The sequence below is a fragment of the Pan troglodytes genome, chromosome 7 (genome assembly GCF_028858775.2).
Source record: "Pan troglodytes isolate AG18354 chromosome 7, NHGRI_mPanTro3-v2.0_pri, whole genome shotgun sequence".
NCBI classification, from domain to species: domain Eukaryota; kingdom Metazoa; phylum Chordata; class Mammalia; order Primates; family Hominidae; genus Pan; species Pan troglodytes.
Genome location: NC_072405.2, coordinates 39,218,120 through 39,240,577, shown reverse-complemented (window position 1 = coordinate 39,240,577; position 22,458 = coordinate 39,218,120). Strand labels below are relative to the sequence as shown.

Genomic DNA, 22,458 nt, shown 5'->3' with positions numbered 1-22,458 from the left:
TCTATTATTTGTCATTTTTTTTCTATTATTTGTCAGAATTAAACTTTTATGGCAAATACTCTTTATTAAGGTTTCTAGACTAGGAGAATTTCATGCTACGTCATTTATATTTTATTTATTTGTTAATCATCCCCTTCTTTCTTTGCTTTTTCCGTTGAAAACACATTTTAATCATCATTAGGTTATTAGCTGAACTTTCAATTAAAATTACTGGACACAATGTACCTGTATTAATAGTTGTCTATAGAAACACTTTTTTTCAAATTTGTCTTCCTTATTATTCCCACAGAAAGGACATGCTCTCTGAATAACTGTACAGTGGCCAAAAGAATTGGAAAAGGAAAAGATGCTACTGTCACCTTTGTGCGTTTCAAGAAACCTGTAGATCCATTTGTTCAAGAAAACTGTTTATGCAATGCACTAAATTCAGAGATAAATCCTTTCATCTCAAATATTTCTAACGCCTATGGAAATGTACAAAATGGAAACATTTCTATACCTGAAACATACAGTGGACAGACAGAGCACAATTTAGCAGAAATTAGAGACACTTCTCAAGTACTTGCACATGATTCAGACATTTCACTTATGCCCAGTGATGCCAAAGACAGTGTTAATGGTGACCTTTTGTTAAATTGGACAAGTCTGAAAAATATTTTAAGTGGTCTTAATGCTTCTTTTCCTCTTCACAACAATACTGGCTCAAGCACAGTCACTACTTCAAAATCCATCAAAGACCCAAGACTGATGAGGAGAGAAGAAAGTATGGGAGAACAGAGTAGTACTGCAGGCTTAAATGAGATTTTGCAATTTGAGAAGAGTTCAGATAATGTTAATTCAGAAATAAAATCGACACCATCTAATTCTGCCTCCTCCTCAGAAGTTGTCCCTGGTGATCGTGCTGTTCTTACTAATGGTTTGGATACCCCTTGCTTTAAAAATTCTGTTAATGATTCACAATCTTGGGCTCACAACATGGGCTCTGAGGACTATGACTGTATACCTCCCAATAAAGTTACCATGGCAGGGCAATGTAAGGACCAAGGTAATTTTTCCTTCCCAATTTCTGTGTCAAATGTAGTGTCAGAGGTTGAGAACCAAAACCACAGTGAGGAGAAGGCTCAGAGAGCCCAACAGGAGTCCGGTAATGCTTATACAAAAGAGTACAGTAGTCACATTTTTCAGGACTCGCAGTCTTCTGATTTAAAAACCATTTATCAGACTGGTTGCCAAACGTCTACAGTTTTTCCACTCAAAAAGAAAGTAAGCATTGATGAATACCTTCAAAATACTGGAAAGATGAAAAACTTCGCTGACCTGGAAGACAGTTCCAAACATGAAGAAAAGCAAACTTCATGGAAAGAAATTGATAATGATTTCACCAATGAAACAAAAATCAGTCCAATAGACATTGTTTTGCACCAAGAATACAAAGAGAGAGAGAGTCATAATTCTTTTGGGAAAAGCTGTGATAAAATATTAATTACTCAAGAGTTAGAAATAACAAAATCTTCTACATCTACCATAAAGGATAAGGATGAACTAGATCATCTAGCATTGGAATGGCAAATTACTCCAAGTTTTGAGAGCCTGTCACAAAAGCATCCTCAGCACTCTGTGGAGTATGAGGGTAACATTCATACAAGTTTAGCCATTGCTCAAAAGCTAATGGAACTGAAATTGGGGAAAATAAATCAAAATTATGCTAGCATTATAACTGAAGCTTTCCCGAAACCAAAAGACATACCCCAGGCCAAAGAAATGTTCATTGATACAGTTATTTCATCTTATAACATAGAAACAGCTCATGACAGTTCAAATTGCAGCATAACTAGAGAACATATATGTGTCCATAGGAAAAATGAAAATGAACCAGTGTCATTAGAGAACATTCAGAGAGACTATAAAGAAACTGCTTATGTTGAAGATAGGGGTCAGGATCACAATCTGTTCTGTAACTCACAGTTAAGCAATGATATATGCCTGAATGTTAATTTCAAAAAACAAACAGATAAAGAAAACCAAAATGAGGCTAAAGAGAATAGTGCTTCATGTGTAGAAAACAACACAGAGAACATATATGGAGACAAAAAGCAGGATTCTCATGCAAACGAAAATTTCAGCAATATAGATGAAAAGGAGGACAAAAATTACCACAATATAGAAATTTTGAGTTCTGAAGAATTTTCTACTACATTTAACTTGATTTGCAGAGAAAATAATGCAGTGTCAGCAGCAACTGCATTATTAGAGAGTGAAGAAGATACCATTAGTGCCGTGAAACAAAAAGATACTGAAAATACTGGAAGAAGTGTAGAGCATTTGGCTTCCACAACATTTCCCAAAACTGCAAGTTCTTCAGTGTGTGTAGCCTCAAATGCTGCAATACAGATAGCTAGTGCTACTCTGCCTGCATTAAGCCTAAATAATGACGATCACCAGATATACCAGTTTAAAGAAACTTGTTCTTCTGAAAGTCCAGATTTTGGTTTGTTAGTAAAACATAGGGTTTCTGATTGTGAAATTGATACGGATAAAAATAAATCACAAGAATCATTTCATCAATCAATAAATGAGAACTTAGTTCTTCAAAGCATTGAATTGGAAAGTGAAATTGAAATAGAATTAGAAGATTGTGATGATGCTTTTATATTTCAACAAGATACACATAGCCATGAAAACATGCTTTGTGAAGAATTTGTGACCTCATATAAGGCTCTGAAGTCTCGTATCAGTTGGGAAGGTCTGTTAGCACTTGATAACGGGGAGATGGAAGTTTTGGAAAGCACCACAGGAAGGGAGAATAGTGATCAGCATTATTCTAAGGAAAGTAACTATTTTTATTCCTCTACACAAAACAATGAAACAGAACTTACCAGCCCAATTTTACTTCCAGATCTACAAATTAAAATTACTAATATATTTAGGCCAGGATTCAGCCCGACAGCTGACTCCCTTGCATTGAAAGATAGTTTTTGCACACATGTAACTGAAGCCACAAAACCGGAAATAAATAAGGAAGATGGAGAAATTCTAGGATTTGACATTTATTCCCAGCCTTTTGGTGAAAATGCAGAGTATCCATGTGAAGATAAAGTTGATAATATAAGGCAAGAATCAGGGCCAGTGAGTAACTCTGAAATCTCCCTTTCTTTTGACTTGAGTCGTAATACAGATGTGAATCATACGTCTGAAAATCAGAACAGTGAATCTTTGTTTACTGAACCTTCTAATGTCACAACAATAGATGATGGAAGCAGATGTTTCTTTACAAAATCAAAACCTGACTATAATGATACCAAAAATAAAAAGGAGGTAGAATCAAGAATTAGCAAAAGGAAGCTACATACATCTTCCAGGGATCAGAACATACCACATAAAGATTTAAGACGACATAAAATTTATGGGAGAAAGAGGAGGCTAACCAGTCAAGACTCATCTGAGTGTTTTTCTTCATTATCCCAAGGACGAATTAAAACATTTTCACAGTCAGAAAAGCACATTAAGAGTGTCCTAAATATCCTAAGTGATGAAGCATCTTTATGTAAAAGCAAATGTCTTTCCAGAAAACTAGACAAAGCAGTTGTTCACTTAAAAAAAGCTCATAGAAGAGTTCACACATCTTTGCAGCTTATAACTAAAGTAGGAGAAGAAAGAAAGGGCCCATTACCAAAATCATATGCAATAATATGCAATAATTTCTGGGAAAGTTGTGACCTTCAAGGTTATAGTTCTGTGTCTCAAAGAAAATATTATTCTACTAAGCATTTTTTGTCAAAAAGAAAATATGACAAACGGAGAAAGAATAGAGCTCCAAAAGCTGATATTTCTAAATCATTAACCCATGTGTCAAAGCACAAGTCTTATAAAACAAGTGGAGAGAAAAAATGCCTTTCTAGGAAAAGTATGGCTAGCAGTGTCTCAAAAAGTCACCCCACCAGTCACATGGGAGAATTTTGTAATCAAGAACATCCTGAATCACAGTTGCCTGTATCCTCCACATCCCAAAGTACAAGTCAGTCAGTTTATTATAATAGCAGTGTAAGCAATCCAAGTTTATCAGAAGAACATCAGCCCTTTTCTGGAAAAACTGGATATCTGTTTTCCCCAGACCACTCAGATGAGAAACTAATAGAAAAAGAAAATCAAATTGATACAGAGTTTTTATCTAGCACTAGTAAATATGAAAAGCTTGAAAAACATTCAGCAAATCATAATGTTAAAGATGCAACTAAAGAAAACAGTTGTGAGGCTAATGAAGTAATAAATGAAAGTAATTCTGTATCTTTAAGTTGCATAAAAGAAAACATAAATTCTAGTACAGGCAACGATTGTGATGCAACTTGCATAGGTCACACAAAGGCGAAAACTGACGTACTTATATCAGTCTTAGATTCAAATGTGAAGCACTTTTTAAATGATCTCTACCAACAAGGTAACCTTATTTTATCTGATTGTAAAAGAAACCTGGAAGTAAAGTGGACAGATCCTATTGAGAGACCCAAACAAAGCATTATTACAGGAAACTTCCTTATGGGCCCATTAAACCTAACTTTGATAGCAAGTAAAAAGTACAGTATTCCTCAGTTATCAGCCGCTGCAGTGACAGATAGTGAGGGAGAATCTTCAAAATCTTACTTGGATAAGCAGAGAATTCTTACTGTAGATTCTTTTGCAGCATCCAGTACTGTACCACACTGTGAGCAGAGCTGTAGAGAAAAAGAGCTTCTAAAGACAGAACAGTGCTCTTCAGGTAATTGCCTCCATACAGATGGGAATGAAACAAATGTCACTGAGAATTATGAGTTGGATGTAGCATCAGGAACTGAAGAAAATAAAAGTTATGGGGAAAATATAGTGGAATTATCTTCCAGTGATAGTTCTCTGCTTTTAAAAGATAATGTAAAAGGCTCCTCTTCAGAAACATGTATTGTGAAGAAAGACACTGAGGACAGAATAACGTGGAAAGTTAAACAAGTGGAAAAAGCAAAAGATTCTGTTTACAAAAGAAGCATGACTGAAGGATCAACTGTTAATACTGAGTACAAAAATCAAAAGAATCAGATCTCAGAAGAATCCTGCTTAAATGAGAAAATTATTACAACTAACTTGATTGATTCCCATCTGAGCGCTAAAAATACTACCACTGAGTCAGTCCCTTTGAAGAACACAGTTTCTAATCCGCTTAACCAAAGAGAGAAGAAGGGGGAAATTAAAGTTAGTAAAGACTCGCAGTCTGACTTGACATTACATTCAGAAATAGCCTATATTTCCAAACCAGGAATTCTAGGAGTTAATCATACACCTATTTTACCTGCCCACTCTGAAACCTGTAAAGTCCCTACTGTTCTGAAGAAACCTGCATCATACGTGAGTGAATTTAAAGAAAAACATTGCTCAGCTAATCATACGGCCCTTATAGCTAATCTATCTCAAATTTTGCAGAGGGCAGATGAAGCATCATCTTTGCAGATTCTACAGGAAGAAACTAAGGTTTGTCTAAATATTCTCCCTTTATTTGTGGAAGCTTTTGAAAGAAAGCAAGAATGTTCAGTTGAACAAATCCTGATTTCAAGAGAACTGTTGGTAGACCAAAACCTGTGGAATAATTGCAAACACACATTAAAACCATGTGCTGTTGACACTTTGGTAGAACTTCAAATGATGATGGAAACAATTCAATTCATTGAAAACAAAAAAAGGCACTTAGAAGGTGAACCAACATTCCGAAGCTTGCTTTGGTATGATGAAACACTGTATGCTGAGCTTCTTGGAAAACCACGTGGATTTCAACAGCAGTCTAATTTCTATCCTGGTTTCCAAGGAAGATTAAAATATAATGCATTCTGTGAGTTACAGACTTACCATGATCAATTAGTTGAATTGCTTGAAGAAACAAAAAGGGAAAAGAATTCATACTATGTATTCTTAAAGTACAAACGACAGGTTAATGAATGTGAAGCCATAATGGAGCATTGTTCCGATTGCTTTGATTTTTCTCTTTCTGTTCCATTTACCTGTGGAGTTAACTTTGGAGATAGTTTAGAAGACCTGGAAATCTTAAGAAAAAGTACTTTAAAGTTGATCAGTGTATGTGGGGACTCTCCTAAAGTTCATTCGTATCCAGGAAAACAGGACCATCTGTGGATTATCATAGAAATGATCTCCTCAAAGGTTAATTTTATTAAGAACAACGAGGCAGTACGTGTTAAAATATCTCTTTATGGTCTGGAACATATCTTTTTTGATGCTGCAAAAAATCTTGTTTGGAAAGAGAGAACACAATCCTTCAACAAAAAATACTCACAAAAGAAGGACGAAGAAAGGCTACTCAGAGTGAATAAATGTGCCTTTTCTAAGTTGCAGAAGATATATGATACTTTGTCTAAAGATTTAAACAATGAACCAATTTCCCCTATTGCGCTTGAGGAGGATACTATAATTGCTTCCAGAAAGTCAGATCATCCAATAAACGAAGCAACAATTAGCATAGAAAATTCTAAATTTAACAGTAATTTGCTTGCACACCCAGATATTTGTTGTATTAGTGAGATATTGGATCAAGCTGAATTTGCAGACCTTAAAAAATTACAGGATCTCACCCTGAGATGTACAGATCACCTAGAAATTTTAAAAAAATACTTTCAGATGCTACAAGATAATAACATGGATAATATTTTTATCACAGAAGAAAATGTTTTAGACATGGTGATAAACCACAGCCATGAGGCTATCATTTTAAAGCCTGAAGCTATTGAAATGTATATTGAAATCGTCATGGTCTCAGAAACAATTCACTTTCTTAAAAACTCAATAGCAAAGAAACTAGACAAACAGAGGTTTCGAGGTATGCTTTGGTTTGATTTGTCACTTCTTCCTGAGCTGGTTCAGTGCCAAGAAAAAATGGCTGCTTTTTCATTTCTTAAAGATAACTCAACAGATGTTTGCCTTTGGAAAGTGATAGAGACTGCTATTTCCGAACTTAAGAAAGATCTGGATATTATCTGCAAATATAATGAAACTGTTAATTGCTCATATGCTATTCATTTGCTCTCAAGAGAACTTCAAGAACTTTCAGAAATAAAAAAGCTTCTGAAGAAGTCCAAGTATTTTATTTCCACATATATTGACTTTGTGCCATATATAGCATCCATAAATTATGGAAGCACTGTGACGGAGTTAGAATACAACTACAATCAATTTTCTACACTGCTGAAGAATGTAATGTCTGCCCCTAGGAAAGATTTAGGAAAAATGGCCCACATTAGGAAAGTCATGAAAACGATTGAACATATGAAGATTATATGTACTAAAAATGCTGAACTAACCATTTCCTTTTTCCTATGCCAAATGCTGTATAACAGAAGGAAGATTTTACAGCTGAAGAGAAAAGAAAAAATGAATATTCATATTGTAAAACCTGGGGAAAATAACAATAAATTTAGTATTTCTACGATGTTGCCCCCAGTATCAGAGTGCATAAACAAAAACATCTCAAATTCCTCTAAAAAACGACCGAGCACTGTAGACAAATGTGAAGACTCTCAGGAACAACAGCAAGATACTACTATTTCCAGTTGTAAAAAGCTAAAGGTATGTATGTTTTAAAACAAAACTTTTATAAGTATTCTTTTTGAAAACAAGTCTACTCATAAGCAAACAAGTAGTTTGCAGAATTCTAAAAGTTAAGAATGGTAAATTGTCTGGCAAAATGAATTTACTAACTATAATATTGATTTAAACAATTCATATTATCTATAAAATGATACATAAATTATATGTATAGGTGATACCTTGCAAATGTCTACTTTTTAAACGTAAATGTTTTAACTTAGAAAACGTTTTTTGGAAGGACGTGGATTTTAAAAGCTTCTTAAGAAGGAGTTCAATATTATGAACACTGAGTGAGTGACCAATATTTATTGAGTAGCTTTTCTGTATAACAAGCCTATGCCCAGTGTAGTGAATATTAAAAAGTGGCTAACAAAGCCTGTCTTCTTGACCATTATCATCCCAATGGAGAAATAGGACAGATATTTTTCAAGAGATAATTATCAAGGAGTTAAAAGTCCTATATTAAATACATTTTAACAAATTGTCTAAAGCATTTAATATGTACTTGGCACTGATTTATTTTATACACAACCCCTTATGATGTATTTCCTATTATCTTACTTCAAGATAAGGAAAGTGGGACACAGAGGAAATGACTATCCTGGGGTCACAGAGTTTAGTAAATGGGAGCACCCAGATCTAAACCAGGCAGTCTGGCCTCCAGAGCCCTTATTGACAGTTGTCTCAGCACTGCTCTAAGAGGTTTCTCTTACAGCTGTTCAAGACTTCTTAGTTCAGAAGTTTAGAAAAGAAACCTATATGCAGCTGGGTACGATAGCTCACGCCTGTAATCCCGGCACTTTGGGAGGCCAAGGTGGGCAGACTGCTTGAGTCCAGGAGTTCAAGACCAGCCTGGGCAACATGGTGAGACCTCATCTCTACTAAAAATAACAAAAAATTAGCCGGACATGGTGACATACACTTATAGTTCCAACTACTTGGAAGGCTGAAGCAAGAGGATTGCCTGAGCACAGGGGCGGAGGTTGCAGTGAGCCAGGATTACACCACTGTACTCCAAGCTGGGAGGACAGAGTAAGACTCTGTTTCAAAAAAAATTTATATATATAATTTTTAAATTAAGTCTGGAACAATTTAACTTAGTGGGTAAGAATAATCTATGGATGGAGAAGGTTATTTCAGATTATGGAATATCTTAAATTAGACCTAAGGAGTTTGACCTTCATTCTGTACACATTGAAGTGTACTGTCATATGAAATTCGTTTTTCTAATGATTTAACAGATAGATTCTGAGTATATAAGTCATATATGTCTTCTGTAGAAGTATATATAGTAGTAAGTAGTAGTACTGTATACAATACTACTTACAGTAATAAGTCAGCCATGGCTTAGAAAAAGGTGTTAGAAAGGAAAATTCATATTGACAGACATGACTTAAAGAATCGATGGGGCTTAGCAACTGGTTTACAAGAAAGGACATAAAAGAGGGAGGGAACAGTCATAAATGGACTTCAAGATTAGTTTTAAGGGCCAGGTGTGGTGGCTCGTGCCTGTAATCCCAGCACTTTGGGAGGCTGAGGCAGGTGGATCACCTGAGGTCAGGAGTTCGAGACCAGCCTGACCAACATAGTGAATCCCCATCTCTACTAAAAATACAAATATCAGCTGGGTGTGGTGGTGGGCACCTTTAGTCCCAGCTACTCTGGAGGCTGAGGCAGGAGAATCGCTTGCACCCAGTAGGCGGAGGTTGCAGTGAGCCAATATCGCATCACTGCACTTCAGCCTGGGTGACAGAATGAGACTCCATCTCAAAAAAAAAAAAAAAGATGTGAGGATAAGAAGAATGTTACAAATTTATTTTTTTTAAAGTTACTCCAAACATACATGAAATATGGGAAGTCTAGGAGAGTCACTGCTTTCTGCAGGGAGGTGATAATTAATTAGTTTAACTTTAGATGATGGCAGAACAAGAAATTAAAAATAATATTGAAATAATAATTATTTTTATTATAGTTTGTCATCACTAATGAAGATTTTCTTTGTATCTTTTAAACACAGGTAGACATGAAAGATGTCACAAAAATCAACAGAGAAAAGGCAACATTCAAGCATCCAAGGTAGGAGTTCCCATCAGCCCTATGTGGAAAAAAAATTGAACAAAATTGGGCAAATACTAAACAACTAGAATAACACAATTATTTATATAATGTCATTGGATCATACATGTAACTTAGGGGATGAGAGTAAGCTAAGGAAAAAGAAATTTGTTTGAAATTATACAGTTTCTTAAATTCAGCCTAAGGAGTTTGAACTTCATTCTGTAAGTATTAAAGGCTAAAGTCATGTGAAATTTGCTTTTTCAGTGATGTAAAGGTTAAGAATATTCTGAGTATAGTTAGAAGTAACTCAGCCAAGGCTTAGAAAAGGGTGATTGTTTCACAGAATAAGAAAGAAAAATTTATATCTTTACAAGATACGATACAATACATAAAGAATTGATGGGGCTTAGTAAGTGGTTTACCAAAAAAAGACTTCTAAAATCAAAAAGGGACTTTTAAAAATAGGACAAGTGATAAGATTACTTTTTTTTTAACTTGTGCATTTTGAAGAATGGCAAATTTCAAAACTGGCATTTTAATGAGAACCTACATAGTCATCAATTCCCATACGATACTTTGAGCTCTCAGAAAGTATAATTTTGATTTTATCGCATTTCTGGTGATTTTTCAGTGAGGCTGAATTCAGTGAAATATTTGGCTTTTAGTTTGTTGAGTGGGATATGTGAATTCCAGGCCAAAGAAGAATTTCTCTTGACTACAGAGAAATAGTACTACTTTTCCCTTCTCAACATAATATTTCCTCATACAATTTAAGAATTTCATAAAGCACCAAAAAATCTAATTACTGGCTGGGTGTGGTGGCTCATGCCTGTAATCCCTGCACTTTGGGAGGCCAAGGCGGGCAGATCACCTGAGGTCAGGAGATGGAGATCAGCCTGACCAACATGGTGAAACCCTATCTCTACTAAAAATATAGAAACTAGCCGGGCATAGTGGCGGGTGCCTGTAGTCCCAGCTACTTGAGAGGCTGAGGCAGGAGAATCATTTGAACTTGGGAGGCGGAGGTTGCAGTGAGCTGAGATGGTGCTGCTGCACTCCAGCCTGGGCAACAGAGTGAGACTCTGTGTCAAAAAAAAATTCATATATATATATATATGTTTTTATATATACACACATACACATACATATGTGTGTATGTGTGTGTGTGTATATATATGTGTGTGTGTATATATATATATAATTACCTCAGGGACCTATATTAACTGTCTGGCTCTAGACAATTCCCATTTGGATGCTTCTCTCAGCTGCTTGAGACTGTCTGAATGTAGCTAATAATTTCAAGGCTATTAAATTGGGCAAGAAATTTTGGAGATCTGCTTTTCCTATTCTCAAAGATGAACAGACAAAAACATATTAGTCTGTTATAACAGAGAGGGAAGAAATCTTTGGTAGGAAGGCAGGGGTTACAGCTGGTAGTTTACCAGTTATTTATAGCTATTTACAAGTAATGAAGATCATCAGGCAGGAGGCATATGAATTAAAAAACTATACTGAACAATTGACTAGTGATAGTTTTCTACTTTTAAAAGCCTCCATTAGAAAATGTCTAATGCACAAAATAGTTTATTACAATATTGGAAATATATTTAAAATGTAGAGCATATCATCTTCAGTAGGAAAAGTATCTAAATCCAAACCACGGCAGTCAAACTAGGAAAATGTTAACTTGTATAGTGCCAATAGAATGGGAAAACGTAAAGCTTAAGAACTCTTCTCCTGGATAAAAATTTCAAATATATATTTCCATTAAAATTTTATGACCCTATATATTTAAATTCATTTTTATGTATGTGTTGCACCTAATAGGACTACAGGATCTCATCCCAAAAGCGAAAACAAAATAGTACCAAGTTCATGTGACAGTCTGAAAAGAAATCATTTAACGCCAAAAAAGGTTGAAATGCAACGATCACTACCTGGCTCACTTTTACCCTTAGAGAACCCAAAAGACACTTGTGCATCAAAGTCGGAAAGCAAAATAGACTTAACTGTTTCATCTGATGCTCCAGACCACTTCAGTGGACAACAGGAAAATTTAAATAGCATGAAGAAAAGAAATGTGAACTTTAGTGCTGCTGAAACAAAAAGTGATAAGAAAGATTGTGCTGCTTTTGCAATTTGTGACCAAAAAAGTGTACATGGCACATTTTCACCAGACCATGAGACACTTTTGCAGAAATTTCTTAAAAATTCCCCAGATCCCACCCAAAAATCCTGCCTTTCTGATATAAACCCAGAAACTGATGTTTCTCTTGTGCCTGATGCGTCGGTGCTCTCAAAGCCAATTTTCTGTTTTGTGAAAGATGTCCATCCTGATCTAGAAATGAATGACACAGTCTTTGAACTTCAAGATAATGATATAGTAAATTCATCTATTAAAAATTCCTCATGCATGACTTCTCCAGAACCCATCTGTATCCAGAACAAAATTCCTACTCTGCAGATAAACAAACTACAGCCTGCAGAAACTGAGTCAGAGGACAAATACATGAAGGATACATTGAATCCCAATACTGTGCATACTTTTGGAGCATCTGGGCATATAACCCTTAATGTGAATCAAGGAGCAGAGTACTCTCTTTCTGAACAACAGAATGACGAAAATTCAAAAGTCCTAACGCAGAATGCTGCCACATATTGGAATGAACTTCCACAGTCTGCATGTAACCCAACATATAATTCTTCTGAGCATTTATTTGGAACTTCATATCCATACTCTGCTTGGTGTGTTTATCATTACAGCAGCAGCAATGGCAATGCCATTACCCAGACATATCAAGGGATAACATCATATGAAGTACAGCCATCTCCTTCTGGGCTGTTGACCACAGTTGCAAGTACTGCCCAGGGCACACATTCTAATCTTCTGTACTCTCAATATTTTACTTATTTTGCTGGGGAGCCACAAGCAAATGGCTTTGTGCCAGTGAATGGGTGTTTTCAGTCTCAAATACCTGCTTCTAATTTTCGGCAGCCAATTTTTTCACAATATGCTTCTCATCAGCCATTACCACAAGCTACATACCCTTACCTTCCTAATCGATTTGTGCCTCCAGAAGTTCCTTGGGTTTATGGTGAGTTTCACATTTTAATGCCTGCTTTATTGAGTTGTTACTTTTAACTGTATCCATTTATGTAAGTGAAATTCACAGTAAGTGATGAGTTAGAGGGAGAAAGAGCGGTCATTTTTCTGTACAGATTTGTAGAATTGCCAATGGATTGGGCAGAGAGGGTGGAAATCTAGTTGTCAAAAATTTAAGAAAAAAAACTGTCAGTATCACTAATATGTCCTTGACGTGTTTGTTCTTCAATAAAACCCAACAGTAGGGAATAGTTAAGTAACTTATAGTTAATCGATACAGTGGGGCTGGGCGCAGTGGCTCACACCTGTAATCCCAGCACTTTGGGAGGCCGAGGGGGGCAGATCACGAGGTCAGGAGTTCGAGACTAGCCTGGCCAACATAGTGAAACCCCATCTGTACTAAAAATACAAAAATTAGCTGGGCATGGTGGCGCACACCTGTAGTCCCAGCTACCCAGGAGGCTGAGGAAAGAGAATCGCTTGAACTCAGGAGGCAGAGGTTGTGGTGAGCGGAGATCCGCCACTGCACTCCAGCCTGGGTGATAGAACGAGACTCGACCTCAAAAAAAAAACAAACAAAAAAAATGATACAGTGAAATGTGACGCAACCATTAAAGGGTTTTTAATGACCTGACTTTTTTAAAACTATATCGTGTAAACTTACCTACATAAATATGGAAATAGATAGAAATACTGAAATAAAATATGCCAACATTTTAATTTGTCTATCTTCAGGTAAAAACTTTGGGGTGTGTAGAGAATTTTTTCTTGCATTTTCTAGATTATCTACTGTGAAACATACATTATTTTGATAATTAGAGGAAAAACAGAGTAAACTAAAGTGGGAAAATAAATTTCAATTAGACAAAACAACCCTTCTGTTTCTCTCAGTTATCTAATACAGTATCTTGGTGTAAGTGAATAGAGTTAATTAAAATGTATTGGTAGAAGAACTTGATAGTTTGCTCTGTAACATGAAATTGTTTCTTTCTAAAATGCTTAATTCTACTTGTAAAATAGCATGATTAGAATATAGGTGTTTTAATGAAATTGAAATGTGCATTTATCAGAGTTAAAGCAAAATATAAAAACAATTATCCTGCAGAAAAAGTTACCCTAACAACCAAATATTCTACCATTGGAAATAAAATGTACTTTAAATAAAAATAACCATCTTTTAATATCTTATACAGAGAAATGCAAGATAATTCTTTTTTAAGGCAGGGTCTCATTCTGTCACCTAGACTGGAGTCCAGTGGCACATTCATAGCTTATTGAAACCTCAAACTCCTGGGCTCAAGCTGTCCTCCCATTTCAGCATCCCAAGTAGCTGGAACTACAGGCATGCATCACCATGTCCAGCTAATTATTTTTAATAATTTTTAATTTTTATTTTTATTATTTTTAATTTTTAGTAGAGGCTGAGCACCTGTAATCCCAGCACTTTGGGAGGTGGAGGTGGGCAGCTCACTTGAGGCAAAACATGGCGAAACCCTGGTATCTACTAAAAATACAAAAATTAGCTGGGAGTGGTAGTACACACCTGTAATCCCAGCTACTCAGGAAGGTGAGGCATGAGAATCACTTGAACCTGGGAGGCAGAGGTTGCAGTGAGCTGAGATCGCGCCACTGCACTCCAGCCTGTGTGACAGGAAGACCCAGTCCCAAAAAATATATATATATTAGTAGAGATGAGGTCTTACTGTGTTGCCTAGGGTGGTCTCGGACTCCTGGCCTCAAGTGATCCTCCTGCCCCTGCCTTCCAAAGTGTGGGATTACAGGTGTGAGGCATCAGGCCCAGAGAATTTCTTTTAAAAAGTTTCTAAGCCCTGGATATTGTTACACATTGATATGTAGAAAAAACTGAGAGGCCGTAGGACATAGGTCTGAATTGGGCAAGAAGCAGCCTATTGACATAGTTCTGTTTCTAACTGAGAAATCTGATCACATCAGCACCTCTGCTTTGGAGTTATATCACTGATTCACTATAACCTACTGGATAAAATTCAAATACTTTAGCCTGGACTGCAGAGCCCTTCACAGTCCTCTATGTCCAACATCATCTGCCACCACTTCCACCTCTGCATTCAAGCCACGTTGAACAACTTAATGTTCTCCCATAGGACCATAGAACAATCTCTCTTGTACTTCTGTAGTACTTTTTGTGTGCTTTTCTCACATAAGGTATGTGAGTATTAGGTGGTATTGTAATAATCTCTGTATCTTTCCCTTTCTTCCCTGCCTCAGTAAATGACTTTACACAGGGCTAGAAATTTTTCACCTAAGAACATAAGGAAAACGATAAAAGAGGGAAAAAAAGGCTGGACGTAGTAGCTCACGCCTGTAATCCCAGCACTCTGGGAGGCCAAGGCAGGCAGATCACTTGAGGTCAGGAGTTTGAGACCAGCCTGGACAACATGGCGCAACCCTATCTCTACTAAAAATACAAAATTAGCCAGGTGTGGTGGCACATGCCTGTAATCCCAGCTACATGGGAGGCTGAGGCAGCAGAATGGCTTGGATCTGGGAGGCGGAGGTTGCAGTGAGCCGAGATCACGCCACTGCACTCCATACTGGGTGACAGGGTTAAACTCCGTCTCAGTAAAAATAATAAAAGGGGAAAAAGAAAGCAGGAACAAAGTCCATGACTCTTCTTTTTCCTTTTTTATTAATTTGGTATCATTGCTGATGCTGTAATGATAAACACCAAGCATAGTAGATGGGACAAACCTATGAATTAAAGTGGACACTTTAATTTCTGAGATAGGAAATCTTGATTGTAATTGTTTCAGAAGGGTTCTCATAGTTTGGGCTTTCTTTTGTTCTTAATAGTTAAGCTATTTGTGATATTAAAAAAGATAGCTCTGGAATCAAGTCCAGCTATGACTCTCAAATAATCTGTATTGTTACCTCCTTGGTTATATTAGTCCAATTAAAATAAAAGAAAAAGAAATAATCATTTACTTATATCCAAAAGTCACTCTAAAAAAAATTAAGGAGGCAATTGCAATGTTATAAGCACATCTTTGAGTTATCATGAGTGTAAATAATCCACAGAAATCACCTCTCACACTTACAGGAACTGCATTCTTAAAAATGTGAAAATCTCTTGGACCCATTTGTCGCTATATTGTTCGTGGTGCTTGTATTCAACACCAGAAAATGGAACTAAAGGACAGTGCTTGAGTGAGCCCTGTGTCCAGCCACATTATGTCCTTTATTACATTTAATTTCACAGGATAGCTTAGAGAGATGCAGAGGTGCTGTTCTTTTACAGATGAGGAAACCACTCCTCAGAGAGCCTTAAATTAACTTTCATAGGATCTGATGACCCTATGGCTACTTAAGGGCAAATAAGCACTTTGATCTCTTTAGCTGTAATTTAAACTCAGGTTCTTTCCACTATAGTATCATGTACCATTAGTCTAAATTATTTATTTAAATCTTTGTGGTGTTTTTTCTTCCAGCTCCATGGCACCAAGAATCCTTTCATCCAGGACACTGAAAATAGTCTTCTGTCTATTGAAATAAGACATAACAAGTTTTTCCAAATATTTTTTACTTATATATTTTTTAACATTTAGCGATTTTTAATGTTTGTAAATGTGGTAGGAAATATAAATCATATGGTCCTTTGTAAAATATACAAATAATCTAACACATATCATATAGGACATCAATTTCTAACATCTGATATACCAGAATTATTTCCATGCAATTATAAGGGGAGGGTAATATGATCAAGGTTAAGCAATAGTGGTAAAATCTTTAAAACTAGATTCTTGCTTCTGATATGTTTCAATACATTGTTGATGGCATTGTGCCATTTGAGCTGAAAGCAGGATTTTTTTTCATTAGTCATCAAACCAAGAATTTTATAATTCTTGACACTTTATTATATAATTTACAATTCTATGCCAGATATGGCAAATTTCTTCAATTTCAGTATTTTATAGTTTCTACTTGTAAAATATTTTTAATAAGAAAAATTGGTTTGTATAATCTCAGTGTTTCCTTGAGTAGAGATGTTTTAAATTTTTATGTTGGAAGCAATTGTAGTTAATTATATTGGCAATGAAGCACTTTCAATGCCTTTTTCTACAAGAGCCATTTCCAGAAGATTATTTTGTTTTTGGATTTCACAATTTAAATAGTTATTTTAATGATTTTCTAGCAAATAATAGAGAATAATGTTTATGCTTATGCAGTTAGTCTTTATTACAGTAATTTAAACAATGTGGCACAAACATAGTTTTTTCATGCTCTTGTCATAGACTTTTCTTTTTAACCTTCTGCAAAAGTAAAAACTCTCTTAGTAATAATCATCATAGGGCAACAGGATATAGTATGTAACTGCAGTCTTGAGCTGTCTCTTTTCATGTATTACCTTTCTTGCTCAACAGCTATTCCTGTTTTCTGTAAGATCCTAGTCAGACAAAGCCCTCACAACTGGATAGACCTTTCTCAAGGGTTAGCCCTAAAATGTGACAAGAGAATTGGTTTGGCTGAATCACAACAAATAACTAGCAAAGCTTCAGTGCTTTTGCAAACTTTTTATGTAAGCAAACTTTTTGTGTTATCTGGCACAGGCCTTTGAAAAGACTATAATTCTACTTTGTTTAATGTAGAGTAACTAATTTTTCAATTTAGAAAGACAGTGAGAATCCCCAGGATAAGCCTCTTTATACTCACTTAAACCAACTGGGATGGAATTCAGAATACCTAAGCTGCTTCTTTAACATACAGATCTTTAAAAAGGGAAGGTCAAGCAAAGAACTGTAACTGAAAGAAATAAGAGATTTGAAAAGACGATAGAGTTAAAACAATATTTAAAAAACATTTCTATTTGGTCCATGCAGTTTCATTTGAAAATAGTCTGTCAAAATCAGAACTCCTGAACAACTTTGAAAGCAGTAATATTAACTGGTATTCAAAAATGAATAACAGCCAAAAATGAATAACAGCCATTTGATTTATGTTTCCCTCAGTCATTTGGTTTATGTTTGGTTATGGCTGTTATGTTACAGCATTGGTTAAATGCTGTTATGTTACAGCATTTATTGTTAATACTACTACTAATATGTAAACCAAAAGTTAAATATTCTAGTTAAGGATTGTTTCTTTAAACAACTTTCAGATTCTGTTGACATTGTCTTTGTGGTATTTTTATTTCATGGGTTTTAATTTCTCTTAAAGACTTACCTAAATATTCAGTTACATTTTTTAGAAATCTGTACTTGACAGAACATTAAAACATGGAATATTTTTGCTTCAAGTGTGTTTTTTGATTCTTAATAGTAGAAGAAATTAAACCTGAGCAAATTTTATAAAAAAAAAACCTGTTTATAAATATTGTTAAAGAAGAATTATTTGAATAAACTGGATTCCTTCTAATTTCAGGGTTTTTTTCTTTTGTGTTTCTTGAATAGTAAGCATAAATATGGGCCAGGCGTGGTGGCTCACACCTGTAATCCCAGCACTTTGGGAGGCCGAAGCAGGCAGATCACCTGAGGTCAGGAGTTCGAGACCAGCCTGAGCAACATGACAAAACTCCATCTCTACCAAAAATACAAAAATCAGCCAGGAGTGGGGGCAGGCACCTGTAATCCCAGCTACTCAGGAGGCTGAGGCAGGAGAATCACTTGAACCTGGGAGGCAGAGGTTGCCAGGAGCCGAGGTCGTGCCACTGCACTCCAGCCTGGGCAACAGAACAAGACTATCTCAAAAAGAAAAAAAAAAAAAACGTAAATGTGAGTGGTCCTTGGTTTACACATACCCATTACATTAAAAACAATCCATGAGGAACTGACCTCATGAGTATTTTAGTTCATTTTCTGTTGCCGTAACAGAATATCACAGGCTGGGTAATTTGTAAAGACAAGAAATGTATTTGGCTCACAGTTCTTGAGCCTAGGATGTCCAAGATCTAGGGGGCTGCCTCTTGCGAGGGCATAAAATGGTGAGAGAGAGCAAGAGATTGAGCTCATCCTTTATAGGGAGGCACTGCCACAGACTAGCCCATTCCCACAATAACGACATTAATCTATTCATGAGGGCACAGCCCTCATGGCCTAATCACCTCTTAAAGGTCCCACCTGTCAACAATGTTGTCATTGGGGATTAACTTTCCAATTTAAGAACCTTAGGGGACACGTTCAAACCATAGCAATTAGATAACTAAATAAACTGCTGGAGCACCTTTTCCACTCCAGCTGTGTTTGCCTTCACCTCTATCCCTCTTTGCTGTCACTTTTAAAAATACATTACAGCCTGCGGTTTCATATGAAAAGCCAAAGTCCCTGCCCGTATATAGTTGTCATTCCAGTCAAGGGAGACAAGTAATACATATATAATTAAGTAATTTTGCATCATGAGAAGTGATATGTTAAAAAAATAAGTAATGGACTAGAGAATGGATGACACATAAGCTGAGATTCGTTGATGGCGTCTTTGACAAGGTAAACATCCATGAACCTAGCAAAGTAGGAGGCTATGCCCCATTTTCCCAATAAGATTTCACCAAAACAATATTTTGGTAAGATTACGTAAGTTGTTAGAGATATAGATGAAGTATTATGTCAGTTGTATGTTATATAAGAACATTGTAGAATAGTTTTGCTTATGTTTTGTAGGATAATTTTATTGTCCTCTCATCCATCTTTGACATCAATCTCTTGGTCATCATTAGAGACTTCTTTAGCTCTCTGACCGTGTTTTCCAAAGTATGTCATCCTGTTATCAAAGTTTGAAATAATATCCTTTTTTTAAATGTATTTTAAAAATCTGTGTGTAAATACATGCAAAACTGCTATTAATTGAGGTCATTTCAAACTAATATCTTCCCCAAAGACATTACCTAGAGTAATGGCAGCATAAGGCTTCAAAATAAGATTAAGCTTCCATACCCTTTTCAGTGGGGTAGTTTTAGGGGGGAATATAACTTATATTCAGGCATATATGATATTTTTAAACTACTAAGTTTGTCGTTGTTGATGCTGTTGTTGAGATGGAGTCTCACTCTGTCACCCAGACTGGAGTGGAGTGGTGTGATCTCAGCTCACTGCAACCTCCACCTCCCAGGTTCAAACGATTCTCCTGGTTCAGCCTCCTGAGTAGCTGGGATTATAGGTGTGTGCCACCAAGCCCAGCTAAATTTTGTATTTTTGGTTGAGACGGGGTTTCACCATGTTAGCCAGGCTGGTCTCAAACTCCTGACCTCAGGTTATCTGCCCGCCTCAGCCTCCCAAAGTGCTGGGATTACAGCCGTGAGCCACGGCGCCTGGCTGCTATTAAATGTTTCTGCAGGCATAGTTTTCTTTCAATTCATATGATATTTATATTGCTTGAATAACGTGGTAAGTAGACTGGAGTCTACTTAGGGGTTGAGGGTGGGAGAAGGGAGAGGAGCAGAAAAGATAACTATTGGGTACTGGGCTTAATACCTAGGTGATGAAATAATCTGTACAATAAACCCCCATGACACAAGTTCATCTGTGTAACAAATCTTCACATGTACCCCCGAACCTAAAATTAAATTTTAACTAAATGTTGGCCACAAAAAAAATTGTTCAGATTTGCAGTGATGCAAAGATGGAAAGATAGTTCTTACATGAGATTGATTAGTAGTCTTTTTGAAACACCTGCCAAGTGATAGTAGATGCTATATATATAAGTCTGTTGTGCCAAACCAAGCCTGGTGTGATAAGGGCCCTGCCTAGAGGGTGGCCGTGGGAGTGGAGGATTGGATTCCAGAGGCATTTGAGAAGGAAAGAGTTGGCAGGATTTTGTGACTGGATATAAGTCGTAACTGAGAGGAAAGCAGCCCAAATGACTGCTAGTGCACCATAATTTATGTTTTTAGTGTATGAAGAAAGAATAATTTTAAAAAACAGTAACTCATTCTTCGCCAGAACTTGATAGTTCGAATTTATATACTTTGTTCTGTATATGAGACGGATAATAAAAATTGTAAAAACATTTTTTAAAAAGGAAAGGAGTTAATTTCCTTAGCAAATTATGAAAGCATATAAATTGCATGCACTAAAAAATCATCATGTAACTATGGCAACTTAAAATTCAACTGTATTTATTTAGTTATTTAGTTATTTATTTACCCTGAGACAGGGTCTGTATCTGTTGCCCAGGCTGGAGTGCAGTGGTGTGGTCATGGCTCACTGCAGCATTGAACTCCAGGACTCAAGCAGTCCTCCCACCTCAGCCTCCCAAGTAGCTAGGACTCCAGGCTCACGCTACTGCGTCCAGCTAATTTTTAAATTTTTTCTAGAGACAGGGTCTTGCCATGTTGCCCAGACTGGTCTTGAACTCCTGGCCTCAAGTTATCCTCCTGCCTTGGCCTCCCAAAATGTTTGGAATACAGATACAAGTCACCATGCCCGGCCAAAATTCAACTGTTTAAAGTGTTACATAAAAAGCGAACTATAATGCTAACCAGGACTGTGAATGTCATAAATTCAGCTGTCAAAAGATGTATTAAAGCTGGGAGCAGGGGCTATAAACTTTTATTCTATTCTAAGAGGAATAAAAAAGAACTACAGACAAATATTGGAACCTTTTTAGTAGGTTGATTTTTCACAGTGATAAATAGGCATAGCAATTCTGAAACCATTTTATGTGTATGATAGAATTGAACAAAGGAGTAAATGTCATTTGATATTTTGGGGAGTCAGAGGTCTCATTGTGGAAGAAGGGAGGATAAGGAAGAATCCTCAAAGGGATGGAGATTTCAAAAGTAGGATGTCAGGGCCGGGCACAGTGAATCATGTCTGTAATCCCAGCACTTCGGGAGGCCGAGGTGGGTGGATGACTTGAGGTCAGGAGTTCGAGACCAGCCTGGCCAACATGGTGAAACCCCATCTCTACTAAAAATGCAAAAATTAGCAGGCGTGGTGGTGCATGCCTGTAATCCCAGCTACTTGGGAGATGAGGCGTGAGAATCGCCTGAACCCGGGAGGTGGAGGTTGCAGTGAACCAAGATCGTGCCACTGCACTCCAGCCTGGGCAACAAAGTGAGACTCCATCTCAAAAAAAAAAAAAAGATATCAGTATAAATTAAGCTCCCTTAAGTATTTCACTAAGTACTAATTTATGCATTGAGATAATTACCCAGACTGTGTGGGGAAAGAACCATCAGGAAGCTTTGGTGAAACAATCCCCAGGGCTCATCTAGGACTGGGAATAGTGGGTGTTCCCACCAGCCAGGGTGGAAAGATCTTGTAATATAGAAAACATACAGTAGGGTCTTCAGAAGGATATCATCTAAGTATGGGGCCACATTAGCCCATGACTAAAAGCTGCTCTGAACCGTCCTCCTTTAAAAGCTCAAAAGCAAGCCTTGCCTTGAAAAAAATCCAACTAATTCCAAGTAATCACACACAGGAACAAAGCTCAACACTGCTTAACCACAATGAAATCCAGCAATCAACAATGTAAAATTCGTACTATCTGTCATCTAATCAAACATTACTAGGCAGGCAAAACAACACAAAAATATGACCCATTACCAGGAAAATAAACAGTGAAATGATAGAAATGATGAAATTACCAAACAAGGATATAAAATCAGCAATTATAAATATGCTTTATATGGTCAAGAATATAGAGGCAAATAGGCCAGGCGTTGTGGCTTATGCCTGTAATCCCAGCACTTTGGGAGGCCAAGGTGG

General features: G+C 36.6%; 1 protein-coding gene across 6 annotated transcripts in view; it reads left to right on the top strand.

The window, feature by feature from the left end:
- TEX15 (testis expressed 15, meiosis and synapsis associated) overlaps positions 1-18,585 on the top strand; it is an 87,632-nt gene extending 69,047 nt beyond the window's left edge. For 4 of the 6 annotated variants that reach the window (XM_054656628.2, XM_063817000.1, XM_063816998.1 and 1 more), the window contains 4 exons: positions 290-7,593; positions 9,632-9,690; positions 11,500-12,767; positions 18,205-18,585. In XM_054656628.2, the coding sequence (XP_054512603.2) occupies positions 290-7,593; positions 9,632-9,690; positions 11,500-12,767; positions 18,205-18,311 (8,738 nt within the window). In that variant the 3' untranslated portion in view covers positions 18,312-18,585. Of the gene's footprint in view, positions 1-289; positions 7,594-9,631; positions 9,691-11,499; positions 12,768-16,242; positions 18,170-18,204 lie in introns of those variants that run through there. The other 2 variants (XM_063816999.1, XM_054656629.2) reach the window with 1 other exon arrangement.
- The last annotated feature ends 3,873 nt before the right edge of the window (positions 18,586-22,458 follow it).